The 23,756-nt window shown below is 37.9% G+C and overlaps 1 protein-coding gene across 5 annotated transcripts in view; it reads left to right on the top strand.

The window, feature by feature from the left end:
- Positions 1–23,756, top strand: part of SOX6 (SRY-box transcription factor 6) — a 647,578-nt gene that overhangs the window by 173,432 nt on the left and 450,390 nt on the right. For 2 of the 5 annotated variants that reach the window (XM_064288380.1, XM_064288381.1), the window contains exons 1-2: positions 4,137–5,543; positions 5,679–5,758. The exons of 2 other annotated variants lie outside the window; for them this stretch is intronic. In XM_064288380.1, coding sequence (XP_064144450.1) covers positions 5,520–5,543; positions 5,679–5,758 — 104 coding nt within the window. In that variant the 5' untranslated portion in view covers positions 4,137–5,519. Of the gene's footprint in view, positions 1–4,135; positions 5,544–5,678; positions 5,759–23,756 lie in introns of those variants that run through there. One more of the 5 variants, XM_064288385.1, reaches the window with a different exon arrangement.

Raw genomic sequence — 23,756 nt, forward strand, 5'->3', positions numbered from 1 at the left:
CGAAAAGCAAAATTTTCTCAGTTGTGAGTGAGCAGTTATGGGATGGAGCAGGACACTTGTATTCTGGACAAACACGATGCTTCAAAATCTTACTTATCCTGATGACTCTTCTGAATACTTTGCTCTGTTTTTTTTGACCCAAGAAAATTTCCTAAAGAGAAGAAAAATAGAGAAACAGTATTATTAAAAATAAGTTTATCTTTGTTAAACTTGCTGCAGGGCAAAAAGAAATGAACTTAAAAGGGAAGTAAATTTATACTAATTTTCGCATTGTAGGAAATGTACTATTTCAGACACTGACTGACTGCTTCTGTTTTCTGAAATTAAAGAGCCTATAATCTCAGCACCATTAACAAGTGCTGTCATTCAGATACACAGTGTCTGGCTGATTTAAATAAAATGAAATGAAGATAGTTGTTTCTGGTCCCTTGGCTTCACTCATTGCCATAAACATATGCTCTGCGTCCCGCTTCTTTCCATCTTATTTATGACTTTAATTTGTTGTGTGGGCTGCGCTAGAAATTAAATTTAATATAATTCTCTAAGGGACCCTGTCATATAATAACATGGTAATTTCTGTGTATCCTTTTGAAAAATGAGGAAATTAATTCTTCCTGACATGTTCTAATTATTCCAGTGTGAACGGCGAATCCGTTTTTCCTAGCCCCTGAAGTGTTACAGGCAAATGACTGGTGTTCAAAGCTGAGGTGCTAATGCTGACCAGCAGTGCGTTTAATTTGAAACATGAACAGACACCTTTCAACACACCTTTGTAATACTGGAGTACTTTACAGAAATTAATTCAGTACTTATTTGGCAGCTTAGCCTTGGGGTTATGTTTTTTTATTCATCAGTACTATAGTTATGTTAGCATAATGTTTCTTGTTTCTTTCAGTGCTTGGCGTCTAAGTATAGAACCTAAAGTGTGCATTGGATAGTTCAACTGTATGAATAAAAGAAAATCCAGACACTTCAGAAATACCAGTTGTGTGTCAAATTGTGTTTACACTTTATAGAGAGGTGTAGCAAGGTCTTGAATGTTAACTTAATTATAGTCTGTGGTTAGCAGCTTTAACTGAAATTACATAGTGTAGGAATTATTGGGACAGTGTTGCTATGCAAAGACTACTATACACTCTGCTGCCCTGCTGTAAATTTCACTTGTGAAAATTCAGTTTCTTACACAGAGTATGATACCATGAAAAATCAGTTTGTGAATAAAATTTATGGAATAGGAATCTCAAACTTTGAACCCTGCCAGGAAAGAAGTAGCTATACCTTGGGAGATAAAGAATTGAAGCCACTTCAGGTGTTGTTGGGTATGTAAGGTGTGTGACTTATTATTCATTTATCGATTAGAAGGTTTATATAGTATTCTTAAAGGAATAACAGAAAGAACTTCCTGATACTTGGTCCTTTATCTGTAATCTTTATTTTAAAACTATCTATTAGATACATTTCTCTAAACAAGTCAATTATTTGTGTCTGCCCTGATATGGTTCATTTCATGAGCAGCTGATAAATGTCATTACATATTGGCTATTTATTGTTATAATTAACAAGAAAAATGAATGCATGCAATCCTACTTAAAATAGAAGATAGAAATACAATTAATCTTTAATAGAAGTAGAATTATGTTTGAAGTGGCTGTAATCAAAGCTCTCTGTTTAACTGTTTTTGTATCTCTGTATTACATTCTGTTTAAATATTAAATAGGAGGAATGGGAATGGTACTAAATGCTTATTTTGATAAATAGCATTACTATTACCCATATTTTTTTCTGCTGGCCGTTCAGTTTGTTGTTGTAAGGTGCTGTCAAGCTGGTTCCAACCCATAGCGACCCTGTGTACAACAGCCCTGCGCCATCCTTACAATCGTTGTTATGCTTGAGCCCATTGTTGCAGCCACTGTGTCAATCCATCTCGTTGAGGGTCTTCTCCTTTTTCACTGACCCACCACTTTACCAACCATGATGTCCTTCTCCAGGGACGGGTCCCTCCTGATAACATGTTCAAAGTATGTGAGATGAAGTCTTGCCATCCTCTCTTCTAATGAGCATTCTGGCTGTACTTCTTCCAAGATAGATTTGTTCATTCTTTTGGCAGTCCGTGATATATTCAATATTCTTCTCTAATACCATTTAGCTACTAGATATTTAATTTTATTCCCATCAATCTACTGGAGGCTACTAGTCACATTATAGACAGGAAGGAGAGCATGCTTAAGACTTCTCTGTTCTAGTTCCTCTTATACTACACTGATGAAAAAAATGGTCTTTTTTTTGGTTGGAAACTGAGGAGAAAAGATTTTTTCATTTGTGCCTCTTCAAACTCTTGAACTTCTTCTAAGAATGGGCAGGAGAACATAACATGTGCCCCTTTCATTCATGTACTGTGTTTTTACGCAAATAACGTGCACCTCCTATGTTTGTTTGCCATCTGCACCCTCACCCTGCGAGGTATGGTCATAAGCACTGATTGCTATGCCAATATTTTTTTTTACATGTTGCGTTGTGGGGAGTTATTTGCATAAAAATATGGTACACACTCCTCTGTACTGCCCTTGTCAGGGGAAGGTTATTCAAGGTTATTTCTGTGGCATTGTAAAAGTAACTAACCCATTGCCATCGAGTCAATTCCAAATCAAATAGTGACCCTATAGGACAGAGCGGAACTGCCCCATGGGGTTTCCAAGGTTGTAATCTTTTTCGTGTGTGTGTGTGCTTTAAGTGAAAATTTACAGTTCAAGTTAGTTTCTCAGACAAAAATTTATACACACATTGTTATGTGACCTTAATTGCTCTCCCTATAATGTGACAGCATACTCCTCTTTTCCACCCTGTATTCCTGTATCCATTTAACCAGCTCCTGTTCATTTCTGCCGTCTCATCTCGCCTCTGGACAGGAGCTGCCCATTTAGTCTCATGTATCTACTTGAGCTAAGAAGCATACTCTTCATGAGTATCATTTAATATTTTATAGTCCAGCCTAATCTCTGAAGAGTTGGCTTCGGGAATGTTTTTAGTTTTGGGCTAACAGAGAGTCTGGGGCTGTGTCCTGTGAGATCCCCCCAGTTTCAGTCAGACCATTAAGTTTAATCTTTTTTCTAGAATTTGAGTTCTGCATCCCACTTTTCTCCTGCTCTCTCAGGGACTCTCTGTTGTGTTCCTTGTCAGGGCAGTCATGGGTGGTAGCTGGGTACCATCTAATTCTTCCAATCTCAGGCTGATGGAGTCTCTGGTTTATGTGGCCCTTTCTGTCTCTTGGGTGCATATTTTCTTTGGATCTCTGGTGTTCTTCACTCTCCTTTGCTCCAGGTGGGTTGGGATCAATTGATGCATCTTAGATGGCTGCTTGCTGGCTTTTAAGACCTCAGATGGCACTCACCAAAGTGGGATGCTGAACATTTAGTAAACTTTGTTATGCCAACTGACAGAGATGTCCTCTGAAACCACGGTCTCCAGACCCCTACCCCTGCTATTCTGTCCTTCAGAGTGTTTGGTTGTATTCAGGAAACTTCTTAGCTTTTGGTTTAGTCCAGTTGTACTGACTTCCCCTGTATTGTGTGTTGTCCTTCCTTTCACCTAAGATAATTCTTGTCTACTATCTGCTTAGTGAATACCCGCCTTCCTCCCTCCCCACCCTTGTAACCATCAAAGAATGTTTTCCTCTATATTTAAACTTTTCCTTGAGTTCTTATAATAGTGATCTCATACAATATTTGTCCTTTTACAACTGACTAATTTCATTCAGCATAATGCCTTCCAGATTCATCCATGTTATGAGATGTTTCATGGATTCATCATTGTTCTTTATTGTTGGGTAGTATTCCATTGTGTGAATATATCATAATTTGTTTATCCATTCATTCATTGATGGGTACCTAGGTTGTTTCCATCTTTTTGCTATTGTGAACAGTGCTGCAGTGAACATGGGTGTACATATATCTATTTATGTGAGGGCTCTTACTTCTCTAGGATATATTCCAAGAAGTAGGATTGCTGGATCGTATGGTACTTCTATTTCTAGCTTTTTAAGGAAGCACCTAATCGATTTCCAAAGTGGTCATACCATTTTACATTCCCACCAGCAGGTATAAGTGTTTCAGTCTCTCCACAGCCTCTCCAACATTTATTATTTTGTGTTTTTTGGATTAATGCTAGCCTTGTTGGGGTGAGATGGTATCTCATTGTAGTTTTGATTTGCATTTCTCTGATGGTTAATGATCATGAGCATTTCCTCATGTGTGTGTTAGCTACCTGAGTGTCTTCTTTGGTGAAGTGCCTGTTCATATTCTTTGCCCATTTTTTAATTGGGTTATTTGTCTTTTTGTGGTTAAGGTTTTTCAGTATCTTATAGATTTTAGAGATTAGACACTGATCGGATTTTTCATAGCCCAGTTTTTTTTTCCCCAGTCCATAGGTTGTCTTTTTACTCTTTTGGTGAAGTTTTTTGATGAGCATAAGTGTTTGATTTTTAAGAGCTCCCAGTTACCTAGTTTCTCTTCTGATGTTTGTGCATTGGTAGCAATGTTTTGTATTTTGTTTATACTGTGTATTAGGGCTCCTAGCATTTTCCCTATGTTTTCTTCCATGATCTTTATTGTTTTATATTTAGGTCTTTGATCCATTTTGAGTTAGTTTTTGTGCATGATGTGAGGTATGGGTCTTGTTTCATTTATCTTCTGATGGATATCCAGTTATGCCAGCACTGTTTGTTAAAGAGACTATCTTTTCTCCAGTTAATGGACTTTGGGCCTTTGTCAAATATCAGCTGCTCATAGGTGGATGAATTTACATCTGGATTCTCAATTCTGTTCTGTTGGCCTATGTATCTGTTGTTGTACCAGTACCAGGCTGTGTCGACTACTGTGGCGGTATAATGGGTTCTAAAATCAGGTATTGTGAGGACTCCCACTTTGTTCTTCTTTTTCAGCAATGCTTTACTTATCTGGGGCCTCTTCCCTTTCCATATGAAGTTGGTGATTTGTTTCTCCATCTCATTAAAAAGTGCCACTGGGATTTGGATCAGTATTGCATTGTATCTGTAGATCACTTTGGGTAGAATAGACATTTTCACAATGTTGAGTCATCCTATACATGGGCAAGGTATGTTTTTCCATCCAAGGTTGTAATCTTTACGGGAGCAGACTGTCACATATTTTTCTCGCAAAGTGGCTGGTGCGTTTGAACTGCCAACCATTCAGTTAGCAGCCAAGCGTTTAACCACTGTGCCACTAGCGTTCCTTAGGGAAAAGGGTATTGGGTGGCAAAAAGGGAACCAGGGTGTTCCTTTCTAGATCACAGACTATACAAGTTGATGAAGATTTCCTAATCTTAGATTTTTCCTGTATTGCTTTGTGCTGTAGGGAAGGAAAGGGAGAACTATTCCCATCTGACCCTCTTTTTGTTTTCTTACCCTCTTTACAGTGAAATTACAGAAGTCACACTAAATAGCAGAGATAGGGCTGGATTCCTTGCTCAGCCAGATCCTCCACAGAGGCTGACACGTCATTTATATGGGTTCCAAGAAAGAATTGAAGGTGAAAGAATCAGCTTTGTTCTTAATATTCTTCAGTATAAAAGATTCATAAAATATTGCTGGCCAGGTTAAAGTAAGCTTCATATTTGAATTGTGTGTGTAATTCTGCATGTACCTAGTTCCATTTTCTTTCTAGGAAAGAAACTGCAAACATTTTTATATGCTTCCATCTCAGGATGCTGCAATCAGTGTGTCCAGAAAAATAAATGAAAAGAGGTAAATATCCCTAATTTTGAAATTCTTTCTTTTAAAGTGTTACTTAGGTTAAGTTTTTGTCATTTAAATTTTTAAAAATCTCTTATTATGATTTCAAGTTAATATCTAAAAAAATGAGAAATTTATTTTTATATATTCTTTACTTGAATCAAAGCAACTTGATACGTATGTTAGATTTTAAGACAGATAAGTTGTAGTTTATTATGTATTTTGCCTATATATGTATATGTATATACATAAACACACATACAAACACACATCTAAAAATGTACAGTTGATTTATCTCCCCCCATTAAACTGTTGATACCTTCCTTTTAGACCAGTATGTTCGTTTCATAAACTTCATGTATTTTGCAGGCTCAGCCAATTTGTTATTGATAAACACAGTTAAGAACAAGGTTTTCCTTGCAATTACTGATGCTTTTATTTTCACAACCATAACAAGTAACATTTATCGTGCATATGCTATGTGTTGGGTGCTGTGCTAATCATTTTAATGCATTGTCTCATGTGAAACTAAAAGCAATTCTTTGAGGTAGGTATCATTATTTTATTATTACTATTTTGTTTATTTATTTTTATTATTTTACTATTACTAAAATCCCTGTGCTATTTCCTCATTAATTACCAAAATATAAAAAAGTAATCAGGAAACTGAGCCTAAGGAGGCCCAACATTATATCACTTACAGGTGGAGGAATGAATACTTTAGCATATCAAGTTAAACAGTACCTGGCACGTAGTAAGCCTTCAATGTTAGTGGATACTGTTGTTTTTGTGGTAGAGCGCTGTGGGTCCTGAATTTCAACCAATGTTTATTCACTGTCATTATTATTCATGAATGAGATTAGGAGCCTTTCTCAAGAGAAGGTGTGGAGAAACTAGACTAGTTAGTCTCTAAACCTAGCTTGAGCCTAGATATTTATAAAAGCTTTAATCTTAATTTACTTAAACAGATATTCTTTGAGCACTTGCAGTATACAAGTTCTCTTTTAGGTACTACAAGATATATAAAATGTTCCTTTTCAGAGTTTACGGTCTAAGTGGGAGTGGATGTGGGCACATGGAAAAATATATAATGACTTAATATTGCGTAAAATAAGATTAATTTTATTATCTATTTTAAAATAGCTCAGGAGAGAATTTATAAGGCCCTCATATTTTTAAAAGATCTCACAGTCTTAACCAGATTTTATTCTTGGTTCATGGAAAAAAGTTGATTTTATGGACAAATAATAGTTTTGAGGGCAGGGCAAGGTGGGGTGATTTGTACATATTGAATTTAAGGTGTTAGCTGGACCAGTATGAGATGTCAGATTGTTAAAAGAACACAACAGCAAAGTGACATTCACTGAATACTTTGTATGGAAGAGCACTATAGTATGCACTGCTCAGAATGCATTTTCTCATTTAATCCTTCCAACAACCCAGGGAAGTGGGTATTATTATTACTAACCTTAATTCAGAGATAAAGAAACTGAGATTTAGGGAGATTAAGTACCTTGCTTAAAGTTGCACAGTTAGTAGGTGTCCTTTTCTTTTCTTAGAGGACAACAGATGTAGCTCCTTTGTCCTGTTTCCTGCCTGTAGAATTCCAAGAGGCAGACAGCATTCTTTCCTTTCATTCTTTTTCTGTCCCCATCAGTCTAAGCTGATGGGTTTTCTGCTGTGATAGTTGGTTAGGTCCGTCAGTCACAGGCTTAATCTCTTTAACAAAAGGTTGTGTAGAGCCATGTCCTTGGTGAAAATTCTAGGACACATGTCTTTAGTTTGTACAACAGGATTTTCCAAATATTTAAAGTTTGCTTTCATTTTGCACAGTTCATTTTTAAGTCCGCCTTTTTTCTCTCACATTTAACTGTAAACCACATGGCACCTTTAAGATCTTTCCTAGAAATTGTCTCAGCCAGATATCCAAGTTCATCATTTACAGCCTTCCACCAACATTTGAACATAATTCAAACAAGTTCTTTGCCACTGCATAAAAAGCATTGCCCTCCCTATATTGTCCAGTCACATGTTTGTCATTTTCTTTTAAAGCCTCACCAATAGACATTTACTGTTCACATTTCTAGCAACATTCTGTTGCTGGTACCATATGTATTTTCTTAGATGATAGAAATTTCTCTGTAACTCTCCTCACTTTCTTCTGAGCCCTCACCAGAATTGCCTTTGATATCCATAATTCTACTAACAGTCTCCTCAAGGCAATCTAGGCTTTTACCATAAGGCACTTTAAAACTCTGCCAGCCTCTGTGCATTACCCAATTCCAAAACTGCTTCCACATTTTAGGTATTTGTTAGAGCAGCACCCCACTCTTAGGGTACCAAATTCTGTCTTAGTTACCTAGTGTTGCTATAACAGAAATACCACAAGTGGATGGCTTTAACAAATACAAATTTATTTTCTCAGTTTAAGAGGCCAGAAGTCTGAATTCAGGCTCCAGGGGAAGGCATTCTCTCTCTGTTGGCTGTGGAAGAAGGCCGTTGTCTCTTCTGAGCTTCTGTTCCTGGGCAGTTTTCATCTGGCTTGGCATCTCTCTTCCCCCCTCTCTGCTTCTTTCCCTTGCTCTTTTAATCTCTTTTATATCTCAGAAAGATTGATTTCCAAATGGGATTATAACAGGCATAGAGATTAGGATTTGCAACGCACATTTTGGGGGACACAATTCAATGCATAACAATAGGTGACAGGACTGGGACTCAAAATTAGTCTTTCTGGTGCTGTGTCCTTAACCACAAAATTACATTGTATGGAAGCATGACTGGGGAAATCAGAAGAGAGCTTTAGGCTTAAGATGTATATTTGGGAGTTATCTGCAGAGAAGCGACAGTTAAAATCATGGAAGTAGATGATATTAGGGAGAGAAAAAGAGTGCAGGAGTGAGTGCACACTAAGATTGAAGCCTTGGAAGCATGGTAAAGGAGAGGAAGAGGAGCAGTGAAAGTACAATGAAGAAGTGGTCAAGGAAGAATACATAGGAAAGTTTTTATATTGTGGAAGCCAAAAGAGAAGAGAATTTGATTAAGAAGGAAGTGGCCAACAGTATCAAATACTGCTGAGAATTTTAGAAGAAAGACAACTTGTCAATAGGAGCTTGTTGGTAAGGCCAGAGCTAGATGGCACAAAAAACTCAGGTGTGGGGAAGATGAAGTAATGGTGGAGGAATAGAATACTTCTTAAAGAAGCTTGGTGGCTAAGTAAGGGAGTGACTGTGGCAGGCCTTTAATGGAGAGAGACCACAGAAGGAAGGGTCTTTTTTTCTCAGATGGGAAGGGCATAATCATGTTTATAAATAGAGGGGAAGCAATCAGAAGTGGGGCGGGGGGGAGGGGAGAAGGAAGAAAGCTGAAAGAGGAGTAAAGGATGAAGAAATATTTTGTTTTATTTGCTTTCTTCTTAAAATAGTTTTGCTCAAAGACCTTATGGGTAGATGTTTATAGATTACTTTTGGACCTAATACAGCTCTGAGCTAGTTTTAAAGCACATCTTCCTAACTTTAATGTTCTTTCTTAATTAATTCCTCAAATAGAACACAGGCAAATTGGAATCTTTGGTATATCAAGCTAATATTTGTTGTCCTGTGTCTAGTTGAGATCTGTCACCTATTTGGCTCATTTAGACTCCTGATGCAAGCAGTGCATTCCATGTGCTATTATGTTAATTCAAGAAATATTTCTTGAGTACTTACCGTGATGTAGCACCATGATAGGGACTGTGGAGCAGAGCTTCCCAACTGATGTGCTGTGCAAAGTATGTGATATGAATAGGCTTCAGTATTCCAAGATATTGGTTCCTCTAACCTTCAGGGTATCGGGTAGAGTTTGGTGTGGCTAGAGCTCTGAATCAGGCATTCCTAGCCACTAACATTTTTGAGGCTTTACTCCAGGATGCCACACAAATGTTAACATTTTCTTTGTGTGCCATGGAGTATAACAAATGTGGAGGACTTCTGGGTTTACAGAGAAGTGTTAAGTTGCCCCTGTCCTCCAACTCACTGCCGTGGAATCGATTCCGATTTATAGTGCCCCATAGGGTTTCCAAAGCTTTAAATCTCTATGGAACTGCCACATCTTTCTCCCACTGCACCACCAGGGCTCTCCCTCCCTGTCCTCCAGGGACCTTTGGCTTGTTTAGTTTAGTAATAGCAGAAGCTGAATAATCAATCGATCATAAACTAGCCAAACAACTGAGTTAGATTATTGAGTGGGGGAAAAAAGAACAATGACGAAAGTTTTAAAATACCCTTTATTTATTGATTTATTGGTGGAGGAACTCATTGAAAACTAAAATACTACCTTATTTTTATTCAAATAACACACACATTCTACATTGTTTTGCCAACTGGACCCTACCCCCTCCAGATAATTTTGAAATTGTGCTATGCTAGTTTTTTTCTGCATGTTGCTGTAAAAAGTACCTCAGGGGCTGGAGATGCAGTTGGCAAAAGAATGTAAAACGACTTGCGTTGTTTGGTTACCACATTTTACCATATTGTAAAATACGGTAACCAAAAGCCTAGTTATCTAACCTTTTGACATTTAAAATTTTAAGATGAGGGTGTTGAAATGGACTTTCTATTTTGGCCTTTCCAAATCTAAAATTTTATGATTCTGTAACTAATAGACTATGGCTCAATTATCTAGTACTGCTATAATGGAAATACCACAAATGGATGGCTTTAACAAAGACAAGTTTATTCTCTCACAGTTCAGTAGGCTAGAAGTCTGAATTCAGGGCACTGGCTCCAGGGAAAGGCTTTCTCTGTCGGCTCTGGAGGAAGGTCCTTGTCATCAGTCTTCCCTTGGTCTGGGAGAATCTCAGCACAGGAACCTCAGGTCCAAAGGATGTGCTCTGGTCCTGTTCTTTGTTCTTGGTGGTATGAGGTCCTCATGTCTCTCCTCTCACTTCTCTCTTTTGTATCTCAAAAGAGATTGGCTAATCTTATAGACCTCATCAACATAACTGCTGCTAATCCATCATATTACATCATAGTGATGGGATTTACAACACATAGGGAAATCACATCAGATGATAAAATGGTAGGCAGTCATACAATCATATAAGGGAATCATGACCTAGCCAAGTTGACAGATATTTTGGGGGGACACAATTCAATCAATGGCAGACTATATTATTACGTAGTTCATATTCTTAAAGGCAAACTTGCATATAGATTTCATGCTTTGTCTCTTAGCATGCAAGTTGATATTTTATGTGTGTAAGTATGTCATTGTATGAAAACAATGTAAAGATGATTCAGAATTTGCAAAATATAAAAAAGCAAGCATTTAAAAATATGTGTAAAGTGTGTTCTAAGGTTAACTTTTCAGTTCTTAAAACTATAACTCTTCAGAAGAAATTAGATTACATTTAAAATCATGTAATTTTAACAGAAATAAATATACATTTGCGAAATGTTTGTACCCTTCAAAATTGTTGGTATTCATATGTCTTAATTTTTAATTTTCTTTATTTTCTTCCCTGTTACAATAAAATAAAACTTATTATTTCATCATTGGCAGTGCAGATGAGCTAGTAATTAATGATTTTAAGTTTCAACTGTTGTGGATACTTTTATCTTACATATTGAACAATGAGGCTGTGGAATGCTTATATACTTATGGCAAATGAATAAATGTGTAAATTAGACTGTTACTGTCTAATATTTAATATAATGTTTAATATAAACCTGAACACTAAAAAGCATTCAGGTAAGATGTAAATATATACTTAAATATTTGTACTACCTCCTCTGTGATTGATTTTATACGTTAAACTATAGTATTTTTCTCTCAAATATTTCTAATGTTTAATTTATATGGACTATAGAGATGGCATCTCAGACAAATATTTGATGTATTTTTCCATTCACTCTTAAAACATTTATTGAATACTTGCTTATGTGCCAGGTATTCTGCTAGGGGGTGAAGGATACAGATCTAAACAGTAAAAGCTTCTTTACGTGAAAGAGCTTGTAGGACAGAGGGAGAGACAAGATAAAAACCAGAAAACTCATTGCCGTTGAGTTGATTCTGACTAAAAAGTGACCCTGTAGGACAGAGTAGAATGGCCCCATAGGGTTTCCAAGAAGCAGCTGGTGGATTTGAACTACTGACAGCTGAGCTCTTAACCACTGCGCCACCAGAGATCCAGAGACAAGATAGTTACATGAATAATAATAGTACAATATGATATATTACAATAAAGGTCTATATAAAGTGCTGTGAGAGGACAGAACAATAAATTAATTTTAAAGGAAATTTTCATCAAAGCAGTGACTTTGAGACTGGCATTGATAGAAGAGTAGATTTTCGAAGGAAGTAGGCTCTGTAAGGGCCAAATCTTGGTCCTGCTCACTTTTCTATCTCTTGTGCTTAAAAAAGGCACATAATAGGCATTTTGATAATTATTTTTGAATATTGAATGAATCTGGAGACAAAAAAAAAAAAATACTCCTAGAAGCGAGGAAAAGCATGAGCAAAGGCATAAAGACATGGAAGTGCATGGTATACATGAAGACTTGTGATTTAGTTTATTATGGCTGGAATGAGGAGTATGAAAAGTATGGTGCAGATAATTGGTTTTATATGGTCTTTCCAGTCATGGTGATGTAATTCCCCCCAAATAATTGGCTGGGCCACAGTCTTGCAAGGGATAGGTCAGTTTACCATGCAAACTGATTGATTGGTCTAACAAGGGGATTGGGCAGTTTGTAATCCTGGTGGAAGGACCATGCCTTCAAATCGTCAAGAAGTAGGCCTAGCCATACCCACGGAGGTTAAGAGGGGAACCTCACTACCATCAAGAACAGTCTGGAGTAGAGCGTGTCCTTTGGACCAAGGATCTGGGGTCCCTGTGCCGAGAACCTCTTAGACCCAGATGAAGGTGCTGTAACACTGAAGACAGTTTGAGAAAGCGAGAGATAGTAGCAGTGGGTTTGCTGGTCCATGGAGGGAGAGCTGAGCACCTTCAGGCTGGAGGCTTGCTGGCAAGCTAAAAAAGCTGTAATACTTTCCTGTGTAGGGCAGAGTCTTGAGTGTACCCTGTACAGGGGTTGCTTTGGTGGATCCTGTACAGGAGTCTTACCATAGCAGGGTACAGTTGGATGTCTCTGGGCAGGAGACTTGCCAACACCGTTAAAAGAGTTGTAACACTTGTTCGTGCAGGGCAAGAGAGGCCTGAGTAGGGCCCATGCAGGGGCTGCACAACCCACAGCATGGGCCTGGGTAGCATAGCGGCAAGAAATTCCCACAGGCCCAGGTAGCGTGGCAGGAGTCATCAGCAGAGGCCCGCAAGGACTAGTGGCAGAGCAGAAGGGTCAGGAGCCATACAGGCCTCGTGAGCAACATGGTGGTGCCTGGAGGCAGCGGTGACATGAGCACAGCATCTGACCTGAACCATGGTGTGCCTGCCCAGTGACATAAGAATGGACATGGGTAATTTGGCGAAGGGCAAGTGTTTCCCCTTTAGGAATCTGTTGTTATTATTTACCATTTGCTTTCTATAAATAATAATATGACTTTCACCTTGCCAACACTACATCAAGTATGTCTGGCTTGATCACAGATGAATGTAGAACCCATAGAATGGTTGATGCCAGTGGGTGTATGTGTCTCAATCCTAGCAGTCTTATGGCTACCTGGATGTTTAAGGCACAGCCTGCCTGCATGTGCAATGTAGATGGACAGGCAATGCATCCAAAGAAGATGTACCAAAATCCAATGACTTAGAGCACATACTTTGGAGTCAGACAGACTATAGTTGAATCTGGACTTTATTTTATACTACCTTTCTAATATTGGGTAAAATACTGAGTATCAGTTTTTGTACTTGAAAATATCGAACAAATAATATTTATTTATAATGTTGCTATACAGATTGCCTGTCAAGAATGCCTGGGAAATAGAAAACATTAAATAAATTATTAAACTTTTTTTTTTTTTTTTTTTAGTGAAAATGATAGGTCCTAAGACTGGTAGGATATATATGGTTTAAAATTATCTGTATTATATAAGGAGTTTGGACTATCTTGCAAGTGATTAAAACAAACCAAAAACTTGTTGCCGTCCAGTCAATTCCAACTTACAGTGATCAGGAATAGTTAAATTTTAGTTTGCTATTGAACATTAAACTCAAGCTAAACCCATTGCCGTCAAGTTGATTCCGACTCAGAGTGACCCTATAGGGACAGAGTAGATCTGCCTCATAGGGTTTTCAAGGCTGTAAATCTTTATGGAAATAGACTGCCATGTCATTCTCCCATGGAGCAGCTGGTACGTTTGAACCGCCAAGCGATTTAAGCACTGCACCACCAGGGCTGCTTCTTGAACATCAGTCACAACATATATATCAGCACTCTTGAAAGTGACATTGAGTAGTTTATAAACTATTCTTTTTCATACTATTCTATTACTGTTACACAAGTTCAACATTCCCCACCCTGATCATATTGCGCAATTATTTGATGCTTACTCCAAACAGGGAGTTAGTTAAGCAAAGTGACTTTCTCTCAAGCCTCCTGAGATTAGGGCATGGATTAAATGGCACGTAACAGGAAAGCCAAAATTCAAAAACAAGAACAAAATAACTTGGATAGATGTTACTTATAGAAAGATATATCAATGAACCAAAATGTAACTAGAAGTGGTAAGTGGATGATCCATTGGTTAATAATTGACAGTTGATTTTGTTTTTATAGTCATATTCTAAATCTGAATAACTCAATGTCTTAGTCATCTAGTACTGCTCTAACAGAAATACCACAAGTGGATGGCTTTAACAGACAGAAGTTTGTTCTCTCACAGTCTAGTAGGGTAGAAGTCCAAATTCAGGGCGTCAGCTCCAGGGGAAGGCTTTTTGTGTCGTCTCTGGAGGAAGATCCTTGTCATCAGTCTTCCCCTGGAGTAGGAGCTTCTTTGAGCAGGAACCTCAGGTCCAAAGTCCAAGCTCTGCTCCTGGTGCTACTTTCTTGGTGGTAAGAGCTCCCTTATTTTCTGCTTGCTTCCCTTTCCATTTATCTCTTGTAAGATAAAAGGTGGTACAGGCCACACCCCAGGGAAACTCCCTTTACTTTGGATCAGGGATGTGACCTTAGTCAGGGTGTTACAATCCCACCCTAATCCTCTTTAGCATAATCCAGTCTTGCCTCATTAATCACAGGCAGAGATTAGAATTTACAACACACAGGAAAATTACAATCATAAAATGGAGGACAACCACAACCACCCAATACTGGGAATCATGGCCTAACCAAGGTGACACAGATGTGGGGGAGACACAATTCAACCCGCGACTCTTAGTGAGGTCTTTTAATAGACCATGAAATCTGGAGTTCATCCCTGCACCTGAACCTGCTTGCACAATGTCTTACGTAGCACGTGTTCACAGTTTCATTTGTTTTTGAATGTTATATTTCAGTTTATATAATCAATATTCACTCTAGCTCTATTTTTGTGTTTATATTATGTTTATTATCTTGTTTTTTAAAAGATAATATTTTATTGTGTTTTTGTTAGAAGTTTACACAGCAAATTGGCTCCCATTTGAGAATTTCTGTGCAAATTATTCAGTGACAATAGTTACATTTTTCAGAATATGTCAGCATTCTCTTTAATTGTGTTCTGGTGGTTGTTTCCAGTGCTCTAGTTTCCCTGCCACCTCACATCTTATCCTCTTTGCTTTAGAGTAATTGTTGACCTTTTGGTCTCATATGGATGGCTTTTTTAATGGAGTACTGTACTCATGGATAATATCCTTTATTTTGTGTGCCAATCTGTTATTTCTCTAGAAAGTGACCTCAGGGTATAGTTTTGGTTCAAGGTTTAAAGGGCATCTCAGGGTGATAGTCTTAGGGAGTTATCTAGTCTTAACTGGTCCAGTAAGTCTGGACTTTTAAAGAATTTGAGTTATCGTCCATGTTTTTCTCTTGTTCTATCAAGGTCCATCTGTTGTGACCCTAATGAAAATGATCAGTAGTGGTAGCCAGGCACCATCTAGTTCTTCTGGTCTCAGGGTAGATGAGGCCATGGCTCATATAGGCTATTAGCCCTGTAGGCTACTTTGGTTTCCTTCTTTCTCTTTTGCTCCTGATGAGCAGAGACCAATAGTTGTATCTTAGATGGCTGCTTGCAAGCTTTGAAAACCCCAGATGCAGAACATGAATTGTACCATGAAACTAAGGTCCTAAGCCTTTAAACCCGGAAGAGCAATCTTGCAAGGTGTTTGGTTACGTCTGAGAAGTATCTGTAACTGTGTCCTCTGTGGCTATATATGTGTGTATACACATATCTGTACATACATGTACATGTAGATACTTCTACCTGTGCACACGTATGTATACACCTATACCTACTCATACATATATATGTGTATATACATACATATGCTATTTTTTCTATCACCAAAAATGACACGTATCTACAATCTAGAGAGTGATTTCTCCTCTCCCATCCCTGGTAACCACCAACGAACATTGGTTTCAGTTCTTGTCTTCTTAATGAAAGTGGGATCATAATATTTGTACTTGTGTAATTGACTGATTTTACTTAATATTATGTCCTCCAGATCCACCCGTGTTATAATATGTTTCGTAGACTCATCGTTGTTCTTTATGATTGGGGAGTATTTCATTGTATGTTTGTACCAAATTTTGCTTATACATTTCTAGCCTTTTAAAAAAATTTCTTGAAGCGCTTTTTGTTCTTCAAAAGAGCAAAGAGAGTAGAAAACAATAAATGGATGTGTTTTGTTAGTGAAAAAAGTCTTACTTGCTATCTTTTCTATTTTAAAGGTAGTAAAGGGCAAATGCTCTATAGAGGTGAGCATGTTGAGACTTCGTCTCAGGTACTTGGGACATGTTATCAGGAGGGACCAGTACCTGGGGAAGGATGTCATGCTTGGTAAAGTAGAGGGTCAGTGAAAAAGAGGAAGACCCTTAGGGAGGTGGATTGACACAATGGCTGCAACAGTGGGTTCAAACATAGCAATGATTGTGAGGATGGCACAGGACTAGACACTGTTTCGCTCTGTTTAGGGTCATTATGAGTTGGAACCGACTCAGCAGCACCTAACAAGAACAACAAAGGACAAAAATATCACCTCTCTTAGTCATTTCAAGTGAAATTAATATTTATAGCTTAAAGGTATGAATTCATCTAACTTTTGTAATTCAGCCTGGTTCAAGAAAGTTTCCACAGGGAGAGAATAATTTTTATAAAGATGCTTGACATGTCAATTTTGACTCCTGAAGGCAGAAATTATATTCTTATAAGCCTTATAGTATTAGAGCACCACTGGCCATACAGCAGGCCCTTACAGAGTGCCTACTAAATCAATGGTTTCATATTTGAATCATGAATATAAAATTAAACCTACTTAGATCTAAAAAAAAAAATTTTTTTTTTTTTTTTTTAGATCTAGAACTCATGGGAGAAGAAGAGTTTGTTAAGAATTGGTAGTGGGGTTTTCAAGATTGGTGTTTCTCCAAGTATGATTTGAGCACCACTTCAGGACAATTGGGAACCCTGGTGGCGTAGTGGTTAAGTGCTATGGCTGCTAACCAAGAGGTTGACAGTTCGAATCTGCCAGGTGCTCCTTGGAAACTCTATGGGGCAGTTCTACTCTGCTCTATAGGGTTGCTATAAGTCGGAATTGACTCGATGGCAGCGGGTTTGGTTTTTTGGTTTTTAGCAGGATCATTTAGGTGCTTGTTAAAAATGGAAATTTCTTGGGCCCCACCCCAACCTGTTAAATTAGAATCTTTACATACTCAAGAATTTTCATTTAAACGATTCCACAGATGATACTTATCACCCCAAAGAATGAGAATCACTATCCTAAGAAAAAACAGTAATTATTAAAAGCTTAAAAAAATAAGACAAATGTAAAATTGAATTTCTAATTAAGGCAGTTTGTGTCACTGAGTACATCTAAAAGAAATCTGATATTAAAAACTGACCTTTTTATTTGTTTTAAATTTAAAACTCTTGAAAGGTAACAGCATATGAACAGCTAATTTGAACATTTCAGTGTCATTCATAAATAACATTTGAAGCTTTTGACTTAAGGAAAGAAAATTTCACAAATCTGCTTTTGTCCATAACTAACTTGTCATGTGCTTTTGAATTAAGAACTGGAGTTCTATACCCTCTTACAGAGCTTTTGGAAATGGTGCTTATGTCTCTTCACAGATCTTAAGTCACTGGGTGGATCCCAGATATTTGTCAGAGATTAAGTGGCATTAATTAAATAGTTATTCATGTCCATCAATCAACTGAAGGTAACTGTATGTGTGACTTGGAGGAGTAGAAAGATGGAAAGTGAAAAAGGTGGAAAGAAACTCCATAGACTGAATACCAGTTGAATATAAGGAAAGAATAATTAGTAATATTTGGTGGTAATTGGTTCGTTAAGGGAATTTTTGGGGAAAATCCCTAAACAGTACCATTTCCTTGTTTCTAAATATATTATGGTTTCATTTTCCTCCTCTTTCTGATCCCACACCTTATTTACTATAGGGAACTTAACGATTACCAGAATGTGGAAAATGTTGGATAATGTCTGACTAAATGGACCCATTAGTATTTCTAATAGTAAAAATGATGACAGTGCCACCCAGAAGTACGTTGGAAGACAGGTCTGACAATCTGGTTCCAAAAGGTGACAGCCTTGAAAACCCTTTGGAGCAGTTTTACTTTGCACACGTGGGGTTGCTATGAGTTTTATCAGTCTCTATGGCAACCAACTAACAACAGATGATTATGGTAATTAATCAATATTAGGAAACGCTACAGCAAGTACTTGGTCTGTTCTGTATTAGGGAACATTCCCTTGCATTTTTTGATATGCATTAGAATTGCACAAATTGAAATATAGTTTAGGTAAAAGTTGTATAGTTGTTAGTGTAAAGAGATGTTGATTGAAGTAGTTCTGGAGATGTCTATTAACTTTATAAAGGGCAGAAAACTGGCATTTCATCTGGAAATATAGTCACGAATCTCGATTTCAATAGTAGTTTGCACTACTTACACATCTATTCTACTTGAGATGTTTAGACTTGCTTTACCTGAAACACAAACAAAAAACCCAAATAAACAAAAATTATTTGACTATAAAATATTTTCTTTCCTCTTATTATTTTTTTTTGCCTTCAAAAGTTCCAAGCTGGGGATCTAGAATGCTAACCCAAAATTAGTACAAGAAAACCCTTTTATCAACCATTGAAAGTCTCTATCCTTTGGATTCTCTGATAATGGGGAAATCTGCATCACAAAATATCAGCCAAAACAACTACTCAGGGTGATGTGCATTAGCTGGGGGGGAGGGGGATCATCTTTGCAATAAGTTTTTGACTCCTTCAGTATAAATATCTTTTTAGTTATGAAGCAATGATTGTTTAAGTGTTATAAATAAAAATATTAGATTCCTTATAAAAGGATTGAACGACTTCTGTGTTCTGGGCTCATCAGTGCTCTGTAATGTTTGTTGCATTTTCTTTTAGATTGTTACTCACCTTGTTCTGTTCAAACGACTGCCTCTCGGTCTATCTGCAGGTTTGTTGTTGTTGTTATGTTTGGGCCTTTTGAAATGGATTTTGTTTTAACCCACTCTATAGAAATTGAAAAGCTGAGGATGAACATAATTGCTTTTTGTATAAGATAATAATCAACTTTGTGATCAAATATTAACTTTTATTATGTAATGCTTTATCATAGGTCCTACAGTAGCTTTTGGAGTTCCTGGGTGGCGTGAACAGTTAGGCACTCAAGTCAGAAGGTTGGCGGTTCAAACCTACCCAGAGGCGCCTCAGAAGACAGGCTTGGTGACCTGCTTCTGAAAAGTCACAGCCTTGAACACCCTGTGGAGCAATTCTACTCTGCACACATGGGGTTGCCACAAAGTCAAAATCGACCTTGTGACAACTAGCAATAACAACAAGAATAGCTTTAAAAAATTTTATACACTTGGGGGAAAGAAATGGTTTCTGCTTTCACAGAGTTTAAACATCTAATTAAAGAGAGGCATAGATTTAAATAAACAATAAAACCTGTGTTTTATTGACTATGCAAAGGCATTACACCATGTAGATCATAACAAATTATGGATAACATTTTGAAGAATGGAAATTTCAGAACACTTAATTTTGCTCATGAGGAACCTGTAGATGGACTAAGAGGCAGTCATTCGAATAGAACAAGGGGATACGGCGTGGTTTAAAATCAGGGAAGATATATGTCAGGGTTGTATCCTTTCACTATACTTATTCAGTCTGTATGCTGAGTAAATAATCTGAGAAGCTGGACTGTATGAAGAAGAACATGGCATCAGGATTGGAGGAAGACTCATTAACAACCTATGATATGCAGATGATACAACCTTGCTTGCTGAAAGCAAAGAGGACTTGAAGCACTTACTGATGAAGATCAAAGACTACAGTCTTCAGTATGGATTACACTTCAGCATAAAGAAAACAAAAAGCCTCACAACTGAACCAATAAGCAGCATCATGATAAATGGAGAAAAGATTGAAGTTGTCAAGGATTTCATTTTACTTGGAACCACAATCAACGCCCATGGAAGCAGCAGTCGAGAAATCAAGTGACACATTGCATTGGGCAAATCTACTGCAAAAGACTTCTTTAAAGTGTTAAAAAGCAAAGATGTCACTTAGAGGACTAAGGTGCGTGTGACCCAAGCCACGGTATTTTCAATCATCTCGTGTATTTGAAAGGTGGATAATGAATAAGGAAGATCAAAGAGGAATTGATGCCTTAGAATTATGATGTTGGTGAAGAATATTGAATATACCATGGACTTCCAGAAGTGTGAACAAATCTGTCTTGGAAGAAATACAGCCAGAATGATCCTTAGAAGAGATCATGGCGAGACTTATGTCTCACGTGCTTTTGACATGTTATCAGGAGGGACCAGTGTCTGGAGAAGGACATCATGCTTGGTAAAATAGAGGGTCAGCAAAAAAGAGGAAGATCCTCAATGAGATGGATTGACACAGCGGCTCCAACAGTGGGCTCAGACCTAGCAACAATTGTGAGGATGGTGCAGGACAGAACAGTGTTTGGTTCTGTTATATATAGCGTCACTATGAGCCTGAACTGACTCAGTCGCACCTAACAACAACAACATAGGCTTAAAAACTGGAAAAGCTTTAAAACCAAATCAAACCAAACCCATTGCCTTCAAGTCGATTCCAACTCATAGCGACCCTATAGGACAGAGTAGAACTGCCCAGTAGAGTTTCCAAGGAGTGCCTGATGGATTCGAACTGCCAACCTTTAGGTTAGCAGTTGTAGCACTTAACCACTATGCCACCAGGGTTTCCGGAAAAGCATTAGGTACTGTTATACCCAATTTCCATATTTCACAGAAAGTTCTTCATCATAAGACAGGTTCCTGAAGAGCATTATATCTCCTTAAAGCACCCCCTCCACACATCCACATAAGCTATTAATGAACTATATGAGAAAATACAAAACAAGAAAATGGACAGCATGAAAAAAAAGCTTTCATTCTTTCTGTATTTATTGTCACTGTGTCTTAGGCGCTGTGCTAGATGCTGGGGATACAATGATGAGCAAAAATAAACATAGCCCCTGCCCTCATTGAGCTTACTGTCTAATAATCAACCTTAGTTATAACTGATAAAAACCAAAACCAGTTGCCGTTGAGTTGATTATGACTCATGGTGACCCCATGTGTGTCAGAGTAGAGCTGTGCTCCATAGAGTTTTCAATGGCTGATATTTTGGAAGTAGATCACTAGGCCTTTCTTCTGAGACGCCTTTGGGTGGACTAGAACCTCCAACCTTTCGGTTAGCAGCCCAGTGCATTACTGTTTGCACCACCTAGGGACTCCATAACTGTTATAGTTGCTGTGAAGAGCACGTAAATGGTAACAGGAGAACAAATATAATAGGAATTGACTTAGGTGAGGCCTCCCTGAAGAAGTAATGACTGAGCTGTAATCTGAAGGAAGAATTGCTTTTAGTTGCTGTGGAGTCAGTTCCTACTCATAGTGATCCCATGTGGCCTTCATAAAAGGGGTGGGTTGGGGGTGGGGAAGAGGTAAAATGTTTTAGATAAAGGAATTATGTTCCAGGAACTGGAAGATTGCTAGTGAGGCCAGAGTTCAGAGAGTTAACATTTACATGCTAATTATTTGACATGCTTTACTTATTTCTCGCAATAATCTGAAGTAGTGATTATTGTGTCCATTTTACAGTTGAGGGATTTAGAGTTTAGAGAAGTGAAATGACTTGCTGAGGGTCAGATTACCAAGAAATAGCATAGCTTGTTTACTTATTATAGCACCCTCCCCCACACAGATGCACACACTCACTAGAATGTAAGTTTAATGAGGACAGAGACCTTATTTTGTCTGTCTGTATCCTCAGCACTTAGAAAAGTACCTGGTGTATGGTAGATGCTAAGTAAATATTAGCCAAATGAATGAATGAGAGAATAAATTAGAATCAAGGCATATCTCAATCTGAAGTCCATGTTCTTAGCCACATCCTGGATACTCAGATGTATATTAGAGAAACAGATCATTTCCTAGAACAGGTTTTGATAAGAAGCCAAAGCCTTAGGCCAGTGCAATCCAGAGGTGATGAAGAAAAAACATTGCTGAAGTAGAAATAGAGCTCAGAAAAAATAGACTCAGTGGTTCAAAATAAATTTGCTATAAACTACAATAGGTAATGGAAACTCTGGTGGCGAAATGGTTAAGAGTTTGGCTGCTAACCAAAAGGTCGGCAGTTCGAATCCACGAGGCACTCATTGGAAACCCAGTGGGGAAGTTCTACTTTTCCCTATAGGGTCAATGTGAGTCAGAATCGACTCTACTGCAAAGTTTTTTTTTTTCCATTTTTTTTTTTTAGAATAGGTAAAAAGAGAGGAGGAAAAGCAGGCCTTGATTCTAAAACAGTGGTTAATTTGTATAGTAGCGTTCCAGGGCCTGGCCATCTTCTTACTTTGCTATCCCACAGTTGTCCATTGCTTTGACTTAGTTCCCAGGAAACAGAACACAGTCAATATGCCCTACCTAATTCTTCTCTCTGTTGTTGTTAGGTGCTGTCAAGTAGGTTCTGACTCATAGTGACCCTACAGGAAAGAGTAGAACTGCCCCATAGGGTTTCCAAGGAGTGGCTGGTGGATTTGAACTTTGCAACTTTTGGTTAGCGGTTGAGCTCTTAACCACTGTGCCACCAGGGCTCCAGTTCTTCTCTCCAGTCTCCTTTAATTCTTCACTTACCAGTTTCCTCTACCCCAAACATTTTCCTTATCAGGCACTTAGATAATCTGACCCCAATGCAATATGACCTGCGTGACACACAGAATATCTGTTGACTTCTCAGTTCTGAGTTGGTAATTTAGGTGTGTAACTTTACACATAGATATTTCTCTCTCAAATGGAACTTCGTGTATCTCACTCCTAGGAATTTAGGCCTTAATTTTTCCATTTCTCCTCCTCAATAGTCTGTCTCAGTAGTCATGTTCTTTTACCTCTCAAACTATCTGTATATCTTTCCTCGTTTGTCTCAGAGGAAGAAATGTTCCATTTCTCTTCACAGGTGGCATCTCCACGTGTGCTGTTTTACCTAAACCCCTCCTACCTCCTCCAGAACTTTGTTCCATTAATTATTCCCATTCTCTCTTGAAATTCCTATCTCTTCTTTCTTGTGGAGTTGGAGATTCAGGTTCTAATTCCTGTTTGCCACTTTCTGGCTTTGAGACCTTGAATGAGTTATTTGACTTATTTGAATCTCAGTTTCTTATCTTGAAATGCCACTTGTCCCACTAACCTTGCAAGTTTTTAGTGAGTCAGTTCAGAGGATGTACATGAAAGCCCTTTATAAGCTAGAAAACAATGCAAGATGTTATTACCACTTATGTGCAGAAATAATTAAAATTTCTTCTTAAAATAGCTTTCTTCAACCCTGCTAACCCTTGAAATATTCTCATTCCCTTCTTCCTTTTA

Source organism: Loxodonta africana, chromosome 7, assembly GCF_030014295.1.
Source record: "Loxodonta africana isolate mLoxAfr1 chromosome 7, mLoxAfr1.hap2, whole genome shotgun sequence".
Classification (NCBI taxonomy): domain Eukaryota; kingdom Metazoa; phylum Chordata; class Mammalia; order Proboscidea; family Elephantidae; genus Loxodonta; species Loxodonta africana.